This window comes from Rutilus rutilus (assembly GCF_951802725.1).
Source record: "Rutilus rutilus genome assembly, chromosome: 19".
NCBI classification, from domain to species: domain Eukaryota; kingdom Metazoa; phylum Chordata; class Actinopteri; order Cypriniformes; family Leuciscidae; genus Rutilus; species Rutilus rutilus.
In genome coordinates this window covers 7,391,326-7,410,632 of record NC_140232.1, presented here as the reverse complement: position 1 = coordinate 7,410,632, position 19,307 = coordinate 7,391,326, and the positions used below count along the sequence as shown (strand labels likewise).

The window sequence follows — 19,307 nt, the reverse complement described above, 5'->3', positions numbered from 1 at the left end:
CTACACATTTTAGTGGGTTAAAAGTATTTCAGACATCTTTATTCATTAAAAGCTATAGGCTAATTGAGTAAAATCATTCAATTTGAACCTGACATATCTTTGACATATCTTTAATTAGAATATTGGCAACTAAATATGTGTATATATTCATATGCCTGTGGCCTGTGGGCTTCTAAGACAGAATAATTTACATACCTTTCAGATTCATCTCTTTTACTGCTTGGTCTGTCATCGCTTATTCAAGTGTTTAAATAATTGGCAAAACAAAATTTAATTGATTTAGTGTTATATTAATGATACTTTAACACACACACACACATTATAGTGCGATCAATTCAATTAATTGCATCTAACATAAAAGTTTGAAAATGTATAATACTTGTATACACACACATAAAAGTACTGTCAAATCGATTCATATATATATATATATATATATACACACACACACACACAATATATATATATATATATATATATATATGCACATTCACATAACTACACACACATATTATACATTTACAAACTTTTATGTTAGATGCCATTAATTTGACAGCACTATATTGAGTGTGAGTGTGTGTGTGTGTGTTTTAAAGTGTTTTTAAAGTGGAGAAGCTTCTTGCCCCAGGTAAAGAAATTAAATTTGTCACAATTTTAAAAAGTAAAAGTAGATTGTTCTTAAGGGGGAATCTTCACCCATCTTACCCTACTTGGATTTTTTAACCCGTTCATATGGATTTGTGTTGATGGGCATATAGATACTTATAAAATCTTCTTATTCTCTTTTTCTAAAAAAAAAAAAAAAAAAAAAAAAAAAAATCACATACCCATTTTAAAAAATAAATAGTATCAGTATTGTAATCGGTATCGTTACAACTGTAACAAAAAGTATCGGTATCATATCGAAGAAAAAAAAGTTAGGTATAACTGGCGCTGAGTTTGGATCTGCTGAACAGGGAGTGATGTTGTCTGCACTCGGCTGATGTTGAACAGGGAGCGATGTTGTCTGCGCTCGGCTACTGCGGTCTGACGGCGGCTGCGTCTACAGAAGAACTGACGTGTTGTGTTCACAGAGAAGCAGCGCGACGCGCGGATCGGCAGCCGAGAGTGACACAGCGGCACAACCGGGTAAGAGAAACAGATTTCCTGTCATCTCACTCCTGTTATAAACCTCTCACAGGCGATCCGACTCCTCGAATATGTTAACTGTCCGCCTGATTTTATTTTCCTCATGTGGCATGACGATTGTAAATTTAGATTTTCTAAAAGATGCCGTAAAAGGCAGTGCTAGCAAAGTTTACCACTCGCCTGCGTTCGGATTTCCCCGGAAGTGAGTTGTCAACTTTTCTGCGTGTCTGCTGGTCTTTGTAGTTCATTCTCGATGCCTCCCAGAGGAAGTTTCAATTACAAATTCGAAAATGAAAACTACAACGCTTGCGTTTCCGTCTTGTTGTATATAAAATGGGAAGTGTAGTTTATAAGTAGTCGTTTGCGTTTTGCGTCAAACGCAGAAGATCTATTTTAGAAACTACATTAACCAGCATGCTTTACGCCTTAAAGGAATCGGCTACGGCTAACAAACCGATGCTAAATAGCAAATTAGCTTAGAATGTCTGACCACTAGCCTTCTAGTTAGGTGGTTACATTAACAGCGAGTTTATGAAATAAACATTGAGGTAAGTATCTGTCGCACTGGTTCGCTTATGACAACAGACTGAGAACAAGTACCGGAACTTTAGCTAGTGTTAATTTGCATGCACTGTCCTGTTTGGTTCAGATGTCAGGAAATAGGCTAGACGTATCTGGATCAAGAATCGCTGGTTCTGCTCTGGGATCACTATAGTTTATTTAGCAAATAAATACACATGTTAGTATTCTCTACAATGATGCATTAGATTCCACTGTAGCCGACAGCAGTGACTGAAAGATGAGCTGCTTCTACCTTTGGCAGAGACACCAAACCATTTATTTAATGCGCCGTTATACTGAAGGTGATCTTGATTGAGGTTGATTATTTTCCTCGAAGAACCTCTTGTTCATTGACGTGGTGGTTTTTGGACTTTGCCTCAGATTACATGTGTAGATCATCATCATCATCATCATCACACGGAGGCTTACCCTGTTGTACGATCAGGAAATCAATTCTTTTAAGCGCACTCGTGAGTGAATCGTATATTATCATCGACTGAAACGGGGGAAATGCACAGATCTGCAAGGTTGATAATGTAGTCAACAGTAATTTAGATTGTAAGACCTACGAACTTTAACGTAATACAACACCACCCTTATCCCCGCCTGTGAAATGTCATTCAGTCAGAAACTGTTACAGAGCAAATCAGGTGATCTAGAGAAAGAAAGAAAAGAAATCAAGGGATTCCTATTGGGATTTCTGGAACCCGGGTATCTTTATAAGAAACGTCCCCTGTTCAGAATACAGTATTTTAAGGAAAATTTTGTAAAATGTAAATAAGCTTTTACATATCTTTATTGGAAAGTGTTTCAATAGTGTTTTTCCATGCTTGTTCAATGAACCGTAATAAATGATTGCACATGTACTTGTGGAACAGTCCTTAAAGGATTAGTTCACTTCAGAATTAAAACTTGCTGATAATTTACGCACCCCAGTCCACGTCGTCCAAGATATTCATGTTTTTCTTTCTTCAGTCGAAAAGAAATTAAGGTTTTTGAGGAAAACATTCCAGGATTTTTCTCCATATAGTGGACTTCATTGGTCTGAAGGTCCAAATTACAGTTTCAATGCGGCTTCAAAGGCTCTACACGATCCCTACACGAATAAGGATCTTATCTAGCGAAACGATCAGTAATTTATATATATATATATATATATATATATATATATATATATATATATATACATACATGCATGCATACTTTTTAACCACAAAAAACAATCCTGGAATGTTTTCCTCAAAAACCTTAATTGCTTTTTGACTGAAGAAAGAAAGTGGGGTGAGTAAATTATTAGGAAATTTTAATTCTGAAGTGAACACATCCTTTCAGACACTAACAGATTAATGGTGGTTGACAATTAAAGTCACAGTTTCAATACTTTAGGACACTAAAGAGACCTTTTTACTGATTGGGAAAAACAGCAGGAGAAAGATGACCTGGGTCCCTGATCACCTGTGTGAACATGTCATGGTCCTGCTGCAGAAAGCATGAGGACTGCTGATGTGACCAGAGCAATAAGAGTCTAGAATCCGTAATTTAAGACGCCTTAGACAGTGTTACAGGGAGACAGGAAGAACAGCTGACTATTACAATTTTTTTTCTTTTTTTTTCACAATTTAAGAAATTGTTAGAAATAATATGAATTAAAAAGGAAGTGAACCCTGTAACCAACAGGGAAATGTGTTCGGTTTATGTCTTAGTCGTTTTTATGTGAATCTGTTTAAAAATTCAGAAGAGAGATAGTAAACCATACACAATGCAATAGGGCTGTAAAACATTAGAAAAGTATAAAATATCCTAAATGAATGTCAGATTTTCCAGTTGGATATTATTATTTTTTTGGTAGGGTTTTATATGGTCTCAATAGATTTATAGGAATTGAGTAAAGGATTTATAGAAATGTGGAAATAAAATATTTTTAATAATAAACGAAGGGATTGCTTCAAAACACTATTTTAGGACTTGTTAATTATGGAAAATTAGAAAATAATAGTGATAAAAACAAAATGAGAACTTTTTTCACATTCCATTTTATTAGGTTTAAAAAAAAAAGTTTTTAAATGAAGGCTCGATTTAGTCATACTAAATTTGCTGCAACTTAATGAATGCATCAGGTTGTAATTCTCCATGCTTTGAGCGCAAAACACTTAATTGTGTTGATGAGGCTGCTCAACACCATTATTAGCTATATGAACACTTATAATGTGCAAGAAAGCATGCTTGCTTAGGAGACATTAGGATGGAAATGTGCAGCTACACTCAGTTTTAAATATATATTTGAGTGAGCTCAATGAGGAGATTTATATTGTGTTATTTCTGGGTTGTTTACTGTCAATATAAAAATAGCAAGCAAAAATAATCCTTTTTTTTGTCACTGTATCCTCATTATGCTACCCCTCATTCACAGACAGAATGCCAGAAGGAGACAGTGCTGGTGAATCCATCCATGGGAAACCATCAGCGATCGGAAACTTCTTTAAACGGCTCGGGCAGGTGAGGCTCTTGGAAATGCCACTGTCTGACTATTTAAGCAATTTTAAGAAATGTATGCAAACTATTGAAATTGATCATTCTTTTCACCAATTTCAATATCACAAAAACACCCTAATACTGGCCTAGGTAAAAAGAAAAACTCTCAAGCTTACAGAAGATATGTGAACAGTCAGTGATAAAATAAGATCAAAGAAATTAATTACAAGCAAAACTACAATAGAACAAAGACTCAAATTATATAGACATACCTGAAAAATGTCAAGCACTAGAAATTAAAAATACTACATAAATTGAATAAAGTAATCAAATGTATAATAAAAAAAACAACACTGCATAGTCTTCTCTGTGATTCATTCAAGAGAAGTGATTTCTGTTGTTTGATTAGCATTAATTACACAGACGTCAGCAGGTATACATTACATTACCTTTTACATTAAAATCAAATGCACAGATCCAATTTACTGTTACACATGTGTTTTCTTTCTCAACCATTTACTTTCACTTAAGACATAAATGCCTGTGTTTGAGGATACTTTCAAAGATGGGCATTTTGACACGCAAGTAAGTGTATTTAACCGTTCAAGCCCAATTACGCAGCAGGCGATCTCCCAAAGTCTGGTTCGTTTGACTAGTGTGATTGCTGGGTGATGAGCACACTGCACCATGCCCTGGCCTGCTTGAAGAGGTGGGCTTGGGCACGGGTCGATTGGGCTCGAGTGCAGTACGCATGTATTGTGATCACTAACCGTGCCGGAGCATGGAGCAGTTACTGCTTTTGTGTGCGTTATTGTCATTATTTCCAAACTTCTATTACTACTACTTGGATGGTAAACTTTTCAATTAATTTGAGTATATTTATATTTATAACGTGTCTGCTTCTCACCTTATTGACGAACAGGAATTGTAGTTTGTGAGTAAAACTGCAAATTCCTCTATCAACGTCAGTTACCACCGTAAAAATTCTTTTGATATGTGCAGTACAGTGAAAATTCGCTGCATAAGTGATAAATCTAGTAGACAGTCATTCTGTTATTTTCTGCTATTTACGAAAGCGATTTTCTTCCTGTTTTCTTCAAAACAAAAAGGTCCATCGTAATGACGTAACCGTGCTACGGCCCGTAATGTTAAAGGCACAATATGTAACTTTTTTGCTTTAAAAATAGCAAAAATCACTATATCTATGTTATATATTTTTTTTTTTGTGTGTGTACTTACATTATCCCGACTGTTTCCAACAACTTTCAAACCAGGAGAAATTAGTAATTTAATTCGAAGACACGGACCGTTTCTTTATTTCCGTTTTGTCGCCGTCAATGGCGTCATATCCGCGTTCTCCCTGGTTTCCGCTCGTACTGCCGTAGCAACCAGAGCCCTCTGATAGTAACCAAGGCGACTGACGTGGACAACTGTGTCGTTCGTAATGTCTATCTGCACGCTGTTGTTGTTTCGTTCAAACATTATGGACCATGGCAAGCAGACTTTGGATAAAAAAGGATAACTAAAACGAGAATCAATATCAGCGCGGTGTTTTCGAGATGCCGAGAGCTCCCATAGACAGTATATAAACGAGAGCTCCACGTCTGAGACTTCGACCGCTCCTACATGTACTTTATTAAACAGGTGAGCACATTTACATAAAACTAATCAATGTTATATAGTGATATATATATATATATATATATATATATATATATATATATATATATATATATATATAATGATAAAATGTTAGAATATGATCTGTATGTTATTCTAATGTTGATCTAGCTTACTGCTAGTCTCATACAGACAAACTAACACATAAATTTCAACACATTCAAATGCAGTTTAGTGTGATAGTGTAATGTTAGACCAGGTGAAACAGCGCTGCGTTACCTCACAAGTTTAATTTGTCTAATAAACTGACCTGTGAGTTGTAATTCTGCACTTGCGTGTAGTTCGGTAGAATGTAAGTTAATGTCCATATTCCTTTTATATCCGCAGGACTCGCGTCGCATGTGGAGCTGATAGCTGTCAGCATATCACAGTCATGATAAAAGCATCGATGTATTCAGTCATCCATAAACATTATTAGATCGGTCGGCTTGACATTGACGACAAGATCCATAATTCTTAGCAAATGTTGCGTCATCAAACTACGCCTTTGTTATTGTAAGAGGTTAGCGACCCCTAGCGGCGAAAAATTCCATACTGTACGTTTAAAGAGATAGTTCACTCAAAAATGAAAATTGTCATTATTTACTCGACCTCATGTTGTTCCAAACCCGTGAGACTTTCGCTCATCTTCGTAACACAAATGAAGATCTTTTTGATGAAATCTGAGTGATGTCTGTCCCTCCATTGACAGCTACGCAACTGACATTTTGATGCTTCAAAAAGTTTATAAAGAGATTGTAAAACTAATCCATATGAATTGAGGGGTTTAATCCAAATTCTCTCTTTATAGCTTTATAAGATAAACTGATTGAATTTAGGCCTTTTATTCAGATATAAACCTTGATCAGCAAACATAAACAGAACCTCAACCGAACCTGCTTGACGCGCGAGAACAAACCTCTTGCTGAAGCTCAAACGTGCTGCGTAACACGAGAATGAACCTTATTGGTTCTTGTAGAAACTCAAACGTGCTGCGTAACACAAGAATGAACCTTATTGGTTCTTGTGGAAGATCAAACGTGCTGCGTAACACGAGAATGAACCTCATTGGTTCTTGTAGAAACTCAAACGTGCTGCGGAACACGAGAATGAACCTCATTGGTTCTTGTGGAAGATCAAACGTGCTGTGTAACACGAGAATGAACCTCATTGGTTCTTGTGGAAGATCAAACGTGCTGCGTAACACGAGAATGAACCTCATTGGTTCTTGCTGAAGCTCAAACGTGCTGCGGAACACGAGGATGAACCTCATTGGTTCTTGTAGAAACTCAAACGTGCTGCGTAACACGAGAATGAACCTCATTGGTTCTTGTGGAAGATCAAACGTGCTGCGTAACACGAGAATGAACCTCATTGGTTCTTGCTGAAGCTCAAACGTGCTGCGTAACACGAGGATGAACCTCATTGGTTCTTGTGGAAGCTCAAACGTGCTGTGTAACACGAGAATGAACCTCATTGGTTCTTGCTGAGGCTCAAACGTGCTGCGTAACACGAGAATGAACCTCATTGGTTCTTGTAGAAACTCAAACGTGCTGCGTAACACGAGAATGAACCTCATTGGTTCTTGCTGAGGCTCAAACGTGCTGCGTAACACGAGGATGAACCTCATTGGTTCTTGCTGAGGCTCAAACGTGCTGCGTAACACGAGAATGAACCTCATTGGTTCTTGTAGAAACTCAAACGTGCTGCGTAACACGAGAATGAACCTCATTGGTTCTTGCTGAGGCTCAAACGTGCTGCGTAACACGAGGATGAACCTTATTGGTTCTTCTAGAAACTCAAACGTGCTGCGTAACACAAGAATAAACCTCATTGGTTCTTCTAGAACAGGGTTCACCAATCTCGGTCCTGGAGGGCCGCTGTCCTGCAGAGTTTAGCTCCAACCCCAATTAAACACACCTGAACCAGCTAATCAAGGTCTCATTAGACATACTAGAAACTTTCAAACAGGTGTGTTGGAGCTGGTTGGAGCTAAACTCTGCAGGGACAGCGGCCCTCCAGGACCGAGATTGGTGAACCCTGTTCTAGAAGCTCAAACGTGCTGCGTAACACGAGAATGAACCTCATCGGTTCTTCTAGAAACTCAAACGTGCTGTGTAACACGAGAATGAACCTCATTGGTTCTTCTAGAAGCTCAAACGTGCTGTGTAACACGAGAATGAACCTCATTGGTTCTTCTAGAAGCTCAAACGTGCTGCGTAACACGAGAATGAACCTCATTGGTTCTTGTGGAAGATCAAACGTGCTGCGTTGCACAAGAATGAACCTTATTGGTTCTTGTGGAAGATCAAACGTGCTGCGTAACACGAGAATGAACCTCATTGGCTCTTCTAGAAACTCAAACGTGCTGCGTTGCACAAGAATGAACCTTATTGGTTCTTCTAGAAACTCAAACGTGCTGTGGAACACGAGAATGAACTGATAAGAAACTATAAGCTAACCATGCAGCACGTCAGCATCACATGAGTGTAACGGCAATAGAGAGAATAGTCCAAAATCTCAACCTGTTAATAGTGTCTACTGGTATATCTTCCGCCCCTAGTGAGTGTTGTTGGATAATGAGAACTACTTTTTCTCTTTTAAATGCAGATTTATCAGTCATGGTTGGACAAGTCAACGCCGTTCTCAGCATTCCGATGGGCAGCCACTCTTCTTCTAACGGCCATATATATGATCAGAGTATATATTCTACAGGTAAAAACACCATCTGTTTAGGAATGTTTGCAAAATACTTTCATTTATTTAATTTATGCTTTGACAATAAGGGTAGAGTTATTATGCAGTTGTAGACTTATGACAATGTTCTTGATGTGTAATTGCATCTTGCGGGTCTACAAAGTTAATTTGATTTGAGTAACTGTTGCATTTTTTTATCGCAAAACATTAATCAAATGCACTGAATCATTTGTGTCTTTTATTAGGGCTGGTACATAGTCACATATGCTCTCGGGATCTACCACCTTAACCTCTTCATTGCTTTCCTCTCACCAAAAGTGGATCCCTCATTGCTTGATGATCCAGGTAAGACCGGTATCTTCTTATCATCAGTGACATTTGCATCGCTGTGGTGATTTCTTTTATTTTTTTATTATTCCCTAATCGATGTCTCCCTTCACTAGATGAGGGTCCAGCACTACCCACAAAACAGAATGAAGAGTTCCGGCCGTTCATTAGGAGGTTGCCAGAGTTCAAATTCTGGTGAGTTGTCACATTAAGGGGTGACATTTTAAAAATCCCATGGAATCGCTTGATGAGTGCAGTTTTCTCCAGAGAATAAGTGGATTGGCTTGATCCAGTGACACACCGAAATACCAGAAATGGAGCCCAATGATTTCCACCACGTGGAAATGATAGGCAGAATCCAGTGATTAAAATTAAATTGTGTATAATACGTAATGTCACAAAATTTGGTGAAATTAGTATGAATAAAAAGTAGGGCTGTACACTTAATCATTATTAAAGCTACTTAAGAAATGTAATTATGAATACATCTGCTGTCTCACTATATGAGGATATGAACACATAAACTGAGTCACTTCATGATCATTTCATGCACAAAGAAACTTACTAACTGGACCTTTACAAAAAGACATTTCACGAGAATTTTTTTTTTTTTAAGGGTTATATTGCAAAACCACAATTTGTCGTCAACTTTTATTTTTGTTTGCCAAAAATTTAAACTTGTTCAAATGTAATTTTATTGCATTTTGAAATTAAATGAACATTTGAAATTAATTTGATTACCAACATTTTTTTTTTCATCTCAATTTAATCATAAAAAACACCAGAGAAATAAAGAGAAATTAAAACAGACAACAGAATTTCTGGCACATTTCATAGGAATGAAAAATTAACAATAATGTGGTGATCTGTAAGATATTAAAAATGAATGTAAATAACAACTGCACAATATTGCTACAATAAATGTAATATTTAAATTACAACATTTACTAAAACAATTTTCCAAATTAGTATTTTGGGGAAAAAAAGTGAACATCTATAAAAACAAAACAGGAGGGAGATAGAGAATAGGAGCTGTAAGCATGAGTGCTTTAAGGGTGCAATAAGTGATTTCTGAGAAACAATGTTGATATTTGAAATAAACCCAAACACACACACCCCTCCCTTCATTGCTCCGCCCCCAAAATGCTCGAACACGCAATGCAAGAGTGGATGTCTCTTTATCATAGCTGATGCGAAGCAAAATAATGCTTTGTGAAAAATAAAGCAAAGATAACAAACGACAAGGACGATGCAAGCAAGAGTTTGTTGTTAGTCGCCAGGAACACACAGATCTAGACAATGACACTCATAACTGTCCTGTTACTAAAGCTAACATTACAATAACAGCATATCTTGGTTCTGTGAAACAGTAAAACCATGTTACTCGCATGGAGCAGAAACAACAACACCTCAGCATCTGATTTCAGGCCTTCCTGCTTCGGTCTCTCTAACGCTCGAAAGCTTTTCTAATATTAACACGGCTCCAAAAGCTCTTGCCTGATCATAACCCTTCTTTGTCTGACCTTTTCTCTTTTGTAATGTCTCTCAGCCATCTCTTTTTCTAGTCTTTCTTCAAATGTCCCTCTTGCCCACTCTCTCTCGCGCTCTCTCTCCTCCCCATCATGAGTGGACACGCCCCCTTCTGCTGATTGGCTACAAGTGTGTTGTGCTGCTCGGGTCCGAGCCACTTTCAACAGAACATTTAAATATATCAGCACTTCCTGCACCTTTAAATCTCATGAGCTCGTGTGCATCTGTGCTGGGATAAAAGTCTTGCTTCCAACACTAATCGGCCAAACAGGAGAACTTAAATGCCAAACGATTTATCGTGATTGCTAATATATCAGTTGCCCACTACATATCGTTCAATTAGTACGTTACAATAAGCTCACAGTAATGTTGTTTTTTACATATTTAATTTTAGACCTTAACACCTGGTTTCACAGATAAGGCTTAAGCTAGTCCCAGACTAAAATGCATGCTTGAGCTGTTTTAACTGAAAAAGCAACTTGACCTGAAATACCTTTAAACATGTCATTGTCATTTTGTCTCAAGATGCACACCAGTAATGTTTTTTTCTAAGTCATGTTTATAAAAGCTGCTTAAATGTCCTAATTGAACTAAGGCCTAATCCTGGCTTAATCTAAGCCCTGTGTGTTAAACCGGGCCTTAGTAACTCATAAATGTGTGATTCAGTTTAAAGGGATACTTCAGGATTTAGCATTAAGCTTTGTATCAGTAGAAAACCTGTAGTATTTTCGAATTACCATGCTTTCCACCCTCATATCCCCCTGAAACAAGAGATTTATGCTTTTTTTTTTTTGTCTGGAAAAAATCCTCTGATGACGCAAAAATCGTACTTTTGCGTCATCGGAGGATTTTTTGGCCAGAGGCGAGAGACTACAGCCAGTAGTAGGGGCTGTCCCGCATGTTCTCAACCCGCCCATAGAGGGTGGGATCTCACTCACAGAATGTACACATAGTGTCAGCCATCTTTTTTTGGAAGCTAAGCTAGCAGGCTCTTGTTCTGTGGAGAAAGCTGAGTAGTAGGGGTTACCATCCTCTTTTTCCCGGACATGTCCGGCCGTCGAGATCGCCCAAAATGTCCGGGATTCGGCTTTTGCTTTCTGCGGTCACCATTCGTTGTTTACATGCACACCTTTTGTTTCAATCTAACTGAATTCATTCCGATTGGTGAATCTGAATGTAGTGTTTACATGAACGCTAAACATGTGATCGGTTGATGTGCGTTTTTAACATTGCTAAGAAAATTCCCGCTCCTCCGTGAGAGATACGAGACTGGTGCGTCTCACAGGTGTAGCTCATCAGTAATCACGTCACCGGCCTCTCATCGTTCTCCCGCGCCCCTCAGTCTCGTCCTGCTCGCCTCAGTAAACATAATGAATGGCGACTGTAGAACGCAAAAGCCGAATCCCGGACATTTTGGGCGATCTCGAAATCCCGGGCAGACTCGTCACGGAGACTCACTAGTAGCCTAGCCTTTTTGTTTAACTGCTGCGCTCTCTTACCGGTAGGCGTGGCTTGGGAGTGGCCTCTTAGGACAGCGAAGCAAGTGCATTCTGGGATTTGTTGTCTTTCATCCACATGAGCCAAAAACAAATTTTCTGGCTTTTCTCAGTCTAGAAAGCTCCAAATTAAAAAATAATTTCACATTTCTTCTACATAAATGACCCTTTTTAAATACACATTCATCTTTCCAGAGGTGAAGTATCCCTTTAAGTGTTTGTTGTATTTTTGCTTGATGTTTCAGGCATTCAGCGACGAAGGGCATCGTCATCGCTATGATATGCACATTCTTCGACGCCTTTGACGTGCCGGTGTTCTGGCCCATCCTCGTAATGTATTTCATCATGCTGTTCTGCATCACCATGAAGCGGCAGATCAAGGTTCGCCAATGGAAGCATTTCTTTTTTTATATAGCTGAGCTGTTAAAAGCAGCGTTGTCTAAAATTTGAGTTCCAGTGATGTAATGTTGTTAACTTGAGGTTTTGACACTTTTGTTTGTGTTTCCTCTACAGCACATGATCAAGTATAGATACCTGCCCTTCACACATGGGAAGAGGACTTACAGAGGCAAGGAAGACACAGCGAAAACCTTTGCTAGTTAAAATTCCCCTTCCTGAAATTAAAGTTATTGATGAAGAATGGTGCGTAACGGGGGTTGAGGTTTTTTTTTCTTTTTCTTTTTTTCTCTTTTGCTTTTTCTGAGTAAGAAAAAGCCATGCCTGTTGAACCTTTTGATTGACATTGAAACTGTAATGATGCCTTTAAGCGTTTGGGCCTTTGAGAAATGCTGTCGAGAGCTTCTACACTGGCAAACTTTAATATATTTGGACAACTAAGTATGAGATTTGACTGATTTTTTTTTTTGCTCAGTGGTCCCCATTCTTCTTCAAACCTAGAGGATTTGATACTCCTTTCCGGTTCATTTTAAAACCTTTTTCTCAGCGGAACACAAAAGGAGAAATTTTACAGAATGTCCCTGCTGCTCTTTTACATACTTTTAACTTTATGGAAAATGGCAGCAGGAATATTCTGCCGTGTGTGTTTAACTGATGAAAATAGTCATACTGAATTGGGACTAAGTCATGATGAGAAACGAGTTTTGGTTTAACTATTTCCTGATTATTTACAAACATGGGAATATAATATAATAGTGGGAAGTTTAATATTCGAACCCTGGTACATTTGATGTCTTTCATAAATAATAACACTGGATTCAGTATTCAGACTAACGCAAGACGCTTCCATGAAGAGAGAGGGAGACATTATTGATCATAGGGACTTAGTGGAGTTTCATCTTGCCACATGTTAATATTTGCCTTTTATGAACATTTATAAATCTCTTAATGTGCTGTAGCATTGTATTTAATTTTTGTACATAGTTGTCCACTTTATTCACATCCATTCGTGCTGTTTGTAAGTTATTCTTCAGTAGGTAAACCGTTTCAACCCCCCTCACTTTGTACGTCAGGATTTTTAAAGCAAACGTGCATTCCATTAAAATGTTGATACAAAAATATTGGCTGTATGTTTTTATCGTTTAAGCATTCCCAATTAAAACTGTCTCTCTTTTTTCTTTTACAGAGGAAACATAAAGTTGAGTGCTTTAACTATTACAAATGGATGGCGAGGGTTGAAGGTTGTTCTTTGTTTTTGTTTTTTCTTTTCTGTTTTTCTTTCTTTCTTTTTGAGCTGGGCCATAACTAGTATAGATTTTTTTTTTTTTTTTATGGGCAAATGGAGAGAACTTCAATAAGCATTTGAGATGAGATACATTTTTCCTATTAGAGTGCAGTTTTTTTGGAGGGGAGATATATATAAAAAATGTAAAATGTATAATTTTTTTTAATGGTTAGCATGTTTTTTTTTTTGAAATGCCATTTTTAATGTATTAAATTAATCTTCATCAAAACAAAATGATAGGTTTGTTAATTCCTGATTAAAGACATTGCATGTTTTAGGTTTTCTTGTGCTGCTGGTTAAGAGAAAACAAGATGATTTTAATAACCAATTGTAAATTTTTCACTTCAAATGCTATTAAAAAGCTGTGTCCCTTCACTGCTTATTTTTTTTTGTTTGTTTTTTATTTTATTTTTATATAAGTTTAGTGAATAAATCAATTGAAGTCTGTTGATAATTCTGGTAACACTTTATTTTATTGTCCTTGTTACTCATGTTACATGTTATAGTAACAACAGTAAATTATGCATAATTACATGCACCTAAACCAAACCCTAACCTTATGTTAATTAATATTACTCCGCACTTAATTCAATAATTACTGTAACAAGGACACCTTAAAATAAAGGGTAACCCATTTCTGTATTCTACTTGCAAGAGTGTTTGGTTGAGTCTGAATCGAAGATGAAGTGTAATGTATTAGATGCATTATTCTGTATGTATTATGAAAATTTGATAAACACGATCTTACAACATTTTGCATTTCCATTTACAGTACAGAAGCCCCTAAGAGACACTTGTGTTCCACCTAAAAATGCATGAATGTCATTGCATTAGATAGCAAAACATCAAACCATCTGGAATCTACAAGCATATGATGCGAGTACTTTACTCAGAACTAGGGTTATCTATCTATCTATCTTTCTTTTTCTTTTCTTTTTCTGAACAGGAAGGAAGTGTGAGATAAGATGTGCCGGTCATTACTGACATGTGATAATATATTTAGAAAGGGTCCTTCTACTACCCACAGCTGCCTGAGTAGCAAGTGCTAAGTAAGCTATTTTTGCTAAAAACATTAGCCTGTCAAAGGTTTAATGTGTGTAATTTGACAACGAATAAGATGAATCTAAAACTAAATGAAATCAAATAACAGTCAACTAGACAAACCAGTAATGTTGATAATCTTCCTCCCTTGCACTCATTTTCTGAGTTTAGTTTTGTGCTAATATACGTAAAAACATTTCCCTGTGGGGGGCAGCAATGCGACAGACATCGTGTCGATCTGGCAAGCGCATGTAATACAAACTTTTATTCCGTTTTGCATTTGCTATATGTTAGAATTCAAATTTGATGTTCTGTTATCCTACTGAGACCCATATATATATTAGCCTTTTTTTCCTTTGTAAAGGACATGATATTTTAGCGAATTTGTTTGGTTTCACAACAACAGCTTCCTCTCCTTGGTCTTTAAAAATGACTGACATTGACTGAATTATGGAATTGAGCACTCTTATGGAAATATTATAATATTTTGAAATTATCATTAACAATGTGATTCATTTTCAAATTGTTTGTCTTTAAATAAACATCTCAGGAAACCGTTATGGAGTTTCAAATCAGAATATGAAAACAGTGCATTGATTTCATACATGTCCACTGTAGAGAACACCAGGACTTACACCATGTTTATCAGGCATTCTGACAAGTGAATAAGGAAAGAAATTATATATCAACAGTGCTGTCAAATAAATTAATCGCATAGGCCTATAACATAAAAGTTTGTGTTTATATAATATAGTCTGTGTATACACACCTGACACACACACACACACACACACATAGGCCTACTGTATATTATATAAACACAAACTTTTATGTTTGATGTGATCGATTTGACAGCACTTCCTATGAAGTAATTACTCCCATTATTACACTTTTTTTTTTATTGTATGTTGCCTCTGGAACACATTAACATGCTAATTAGATTCAATGTATAGATACATAGAATCGGACATATTCCATAAAGTAAATATATTCAATCATTCTGTTAGGCTATTTGTTTCATAACATAGTTAAGAATCATTTTTATACAAAGTTTGGTTAAAAATTTGTCTGAAACCTAAAAATTGATTGGTAAATGAAACCAACAACAACAACATTGTTTTTGCCTGCACGTATCTTGTCATGCCATTTTATTTTATTTTATTTTATTATAAATAAATAAAATATTTTTTTCAAAAAAAAAAAAATCTCCATTTGTTTCTTATGCTCCAAGTCTAAACAATGTAATGACCATAGACTGTAAAAAAAGGTAATGACAACAAAATTAATTCACAAAAAAAAAAAGGTTTTCTGGTTCTCAGGAGGATTTAACGATAATGTTGTTGCGCGCATAGATATGGTTGCGCGTGTGTAATGATGCCCTCTAGTGGCTCTTATTGGACACGCACGTGCGCGTCCTCGCTGACGTCAGCGCGTTGTGTTAAACAACATCTACCAGAGAGCGTGACTGACTGTAAACGACCGAGTCCATCCTAACGCGCGGTTTATGCTTGCTCTTTACCTGTGTACGGCCGTTTCTTTAATCTAACCGCGCCAGCAGACAATGATTAAACACTATTATTCACTTTGCTTAGAGAAAACCCCATCGAACCGGCTGTTTCCCTGCGTATACGTTGCACTTCCGGGTTTTCGGGCAAGCGTCAGTTCTGAGGATCAGCTGAGATGATTGAATGAGCAAACGGAGAGGAGAGAGCGACTCCTGAACGCTGCGCTGCCGATAATCGTTGCTGGACACCAAGTGCATAATAAAAGACAGCGTGGCAAGAGGACTCGTGGAATAAAGCTGCTTGTTTATGCAGCTGGCACTCATCAGATATGTTATTATAAGCTAGTGTTTTAGGTACATAAGTATGAAGATAATGTGTCAATGGTGACTCATCCTACTGGTCTGATAACCGATTCCTCCTAATGCAGTTGAGTTGTTTGGGATCTCCTAACACTTGATGTCCGCTGAGTCTCGAACTGGACTGTTTTATATTAAGAGATTATCGCGCTTTTCTATAATTTGTGCATCTGTCAATCTTTGTTGGATCTGGGAAACGACACGTACGCGAGAGTCTGGTTGTTTTTCATGATTTAATGAAAGAGTGTTGCCGGTTGGACTATGAAGAAGTTCTTCGATACCCGACGGGAGATGGTGAGCTCGGGGCCCGCGTCAGGAGCCGTCGTGGGGGGCAGCGCGGGGTCCGGCGCGTTCATCGGACGCGTTTACACGATTGGACGACATCAAGTGACCGTGGAGGAGACTGTAGCAGAGGGTAAGCGACTTTAAGTGACTTTTTTGCTTTTCATAAGGACTAATAATGAATCAAATGTGCGTAGGCTACTGGTGATGCTTTTACGGTCCATGTCTATATAAATAAATAACGATGCCTTTTGAATGACTCCGAGCCTCTGTCGTCACTCATGCGTCATCTAAATATTTGCTGACTGCATGTAGTGAGGCGTGCTGTCCCAGCAGAGGAGGTTCAATTTAATATTTAACACCAAAATGAAAATTTGGTAATCATTTACTTACCTTTGTGTTGTTGCAAACCAGTAAGACTTACTTTCTTCCTGGAAGCCAAAAGGAGAGGTTGAGCAGAATTTCGACGCTGCTCTTTTCCGGATAATGAAAGTGGATGGAGACTGGAGGTTTCAAGCTCCAAAAGTGACAAAAAGCATCTTAAGACTACCGTTAAATAACCAAAAATGACTCTTGCATATGTTTCACAAGTCTTCTGAAGCCATATGTTAGTTTTGTGTGAGGAACAGTTTGAAATTTATATCATTATTCACTGAAAATATTGCCCCAAGTCAGCATGTATTCAACTGTCAACAGCAGGTTTGACTTTATGCCAAACTTTATTGGTTTTATTGATTTATTTAATCTGCCATGTCTGTGTTTTTCTCACACACCCTCAGTAAAACTTCCAGAGCAAATTACCAACTGTTTTTTGGCTAATTTGATGGTCCTCTGCTTTAAAAACTCTCATCCCGTCCAAATGCGAATGTCTGTGATTGCTGATGTTGTATGTATTGTCCTGATGCTTCTCCTCATGTGTATTTTGACCTACCGTTTGAGCACCAATCTTCAGCATGCTTTCATTTCGATATGGATGGTATCTGATGAAAAAATAACATAATAGTAATAATAAGAGCCAAATTGTGAAAAGCATTGACTGCCCAATTTCATATCAGTAGATACTTATGTTTCTCTGCTCAATTATATTATAAACAGCTGTCTATAAATTAATGCCATTTTATTTAAATAGGGTTTAATAAATTAAAATTATGCCCGCATCTAGAAAACACACACTCCCACCTCTGTAATAAACATGGAGATGCTAGTCCCGTTCGAATCGGTGCATGAAATCACAGACATTGGTTGATAAGAATTGTAGCTCAAACTTCACTTTAACGTTGTTCCAAACCTAGATGACTGACTTTTTGCTGTGAAACACAAAATTGATATACGGTGAGAAATTCCTTTAAAAATGATGGGTTTACCAGGGTTTCTGGAACTCATGCAGCCCCAGTAATGTGGTAATGGAACTGCATGGAAAGTTCTGAATTCACTGGATGCATTACATGAGTCATCAGCTTTAAGTCTCTTAAGCAGATTTGAAGAAGTCATTCCCCCTGCTGATGCACTGAGATCTTAGCAGACGAGTCCTGACAGGGTGTCGTATCAGGAACTCAAAACCTAGTTATGAAATTTCAAGCTACATCTTAGAGTTACAGAGGATGAGCTGTTCTCCAACTCAACATGTAAATGCAGACGATATAATGAAGACTGAGAGAGAGAACCGGTTGTCATATGTCCATGTCATGACCTCAGTGCATAGAGAGTTGTGAACGCCTTACACAAGCCATTTCTGTTATTGCCTGTAAGCACATTTGGAGTCACTGTGTCTCATGGGAGATCGGAGACATTCTGCCATTTAAAAAAAAAAGTCTACATCCTAGTGAGAATTTTGTATTTGATAATTCAGTATTGGACATTTTGCCACAGAATATGTTGCATTGGAGACGCATGCATTGTGATGTCATCCTCAGACCCTTGCACTTTATAATCTTTGTCAACCTGGTATTTTCTCACAAACTTTGAACTGCTGCTTCTGTGTGTCTCAACAAAACAGGGCTTGGCTTAATAATCTGGGGTTGTTTTTGTCTTTCATTCCGTTGCCCTTCCAGTCAAGCGTATTTTGTATACATTTGAAAGTCCCCTTGTAGTCAATCATTTTATACCTTAAAACTAATCTTTGATTTTAATTACATATTTAAAAAAAACTAAATTCTTTGTAAAAAACATTTGTCATGCCTTAAAATAGCTTGAATGTAACTCTACACTCTTGCCTCATTTAGTATTCACGGTTCCATGAATATGCAAATTAGCCCCGCCTCCACGCACTCTCTCCAGCTCAGAGATCCACTCGTTGACGATCACATGTTGACCTGATTGGTTACAAGGTAGTTTGTGACGTCAGAAACACCAGCGATTTCAGACCGCGTTTGAGACTGTCTTTGGTTCACTGCGGTTTTAAGGAGAAAATACTCAGCAATGGTGTTGACTTGTGAATTTGCACATGGTTTGTCTTAAAGCATATTAAAAACGCCACATGTACATATAAACAACATTAAAAGCTTGATTTTCAACACAGGGGGGCTTGAAAAGTGGATCGGACTGAGCAACAAAACACACTTGTAGACAGTCA

The 19,307-nt window shown here is 37.5% G+C and overlaps 2 protein-coding genes across 11 annotated transcripts in view; both read left to right on the top strand.

Moving 5' to 3' along the window:
* The first annotated feature begins 950 nt into the window (after positions 1 to 950).
* On the top strand, positions 951 to 13,933 carry rer1 (retention in endoplasmic reticulum sorting receptor 1). Of its 4 annotated transcripts, none has more exons than XM_084389623.1 (8): positions 951 to 1,128; positions 4,100 to 4,185; positions 8,431 to 8,535; positions 8,763 to 8,862; positions 8,961 to 9,039; positions 12,116 to 12,251; positions 12,384 to 12,438; positions 13,453 to 13,933. In XM_084389623.1, the coding sequence occupies exons 2-8, from the start codon at positions 4,105 to 4,107 to the stop codon at positions 13,461 to 13,463; spliced, it is 567 nt and encodes a 188-aa protein (XP_084245749.1). In that variant the 5' UTR covers positions 951 to 1,128; positions 4,100 to 4,104; the 3' UTR covers positions 13,464 to 13,933. The 4 variants fall into 4 exon arrangements, with proteins under 4 accessions (XP_084245749.1, XP_084245747.1, XP_084245748.1 ...); XM_084389621.1 differs by having other exon boundaries at positions 12,384 to 12,512; XM_084389622.1 differs by lacking the exon at positions 951 to 1,128 and adding an exon at positions 1,560 to 1,676 and having other exon boundaries at positions 12,384 to 12,512.
* Positions 13,934 to 16,032: 2,099 nt separating this feature from the next.
* The window catches only part of aak1a (AP2 associated kinase 1a), a 62,611-nt gene continuing 59,336 nt past the window's right edge, over positions 16,033 to 19,307 (top strand). For all 7 annotated transcript variants that reach the window (XM_084390331.1, XM_084390328.1, XM_084390330.1 and 4 more), the window contains exon 1: positions 16,033 to 16,868. In XM_084390331.1, coding sequence (XP_084246457.1) covers positions 16,715 to 16,868 — 154 coding nt within the window. In that variant the 5' untranslated portion in view covers positions 16,033 to 16,714. The remainder of the gene's footprint in view (positions 16,869 to 19,307) is intronic.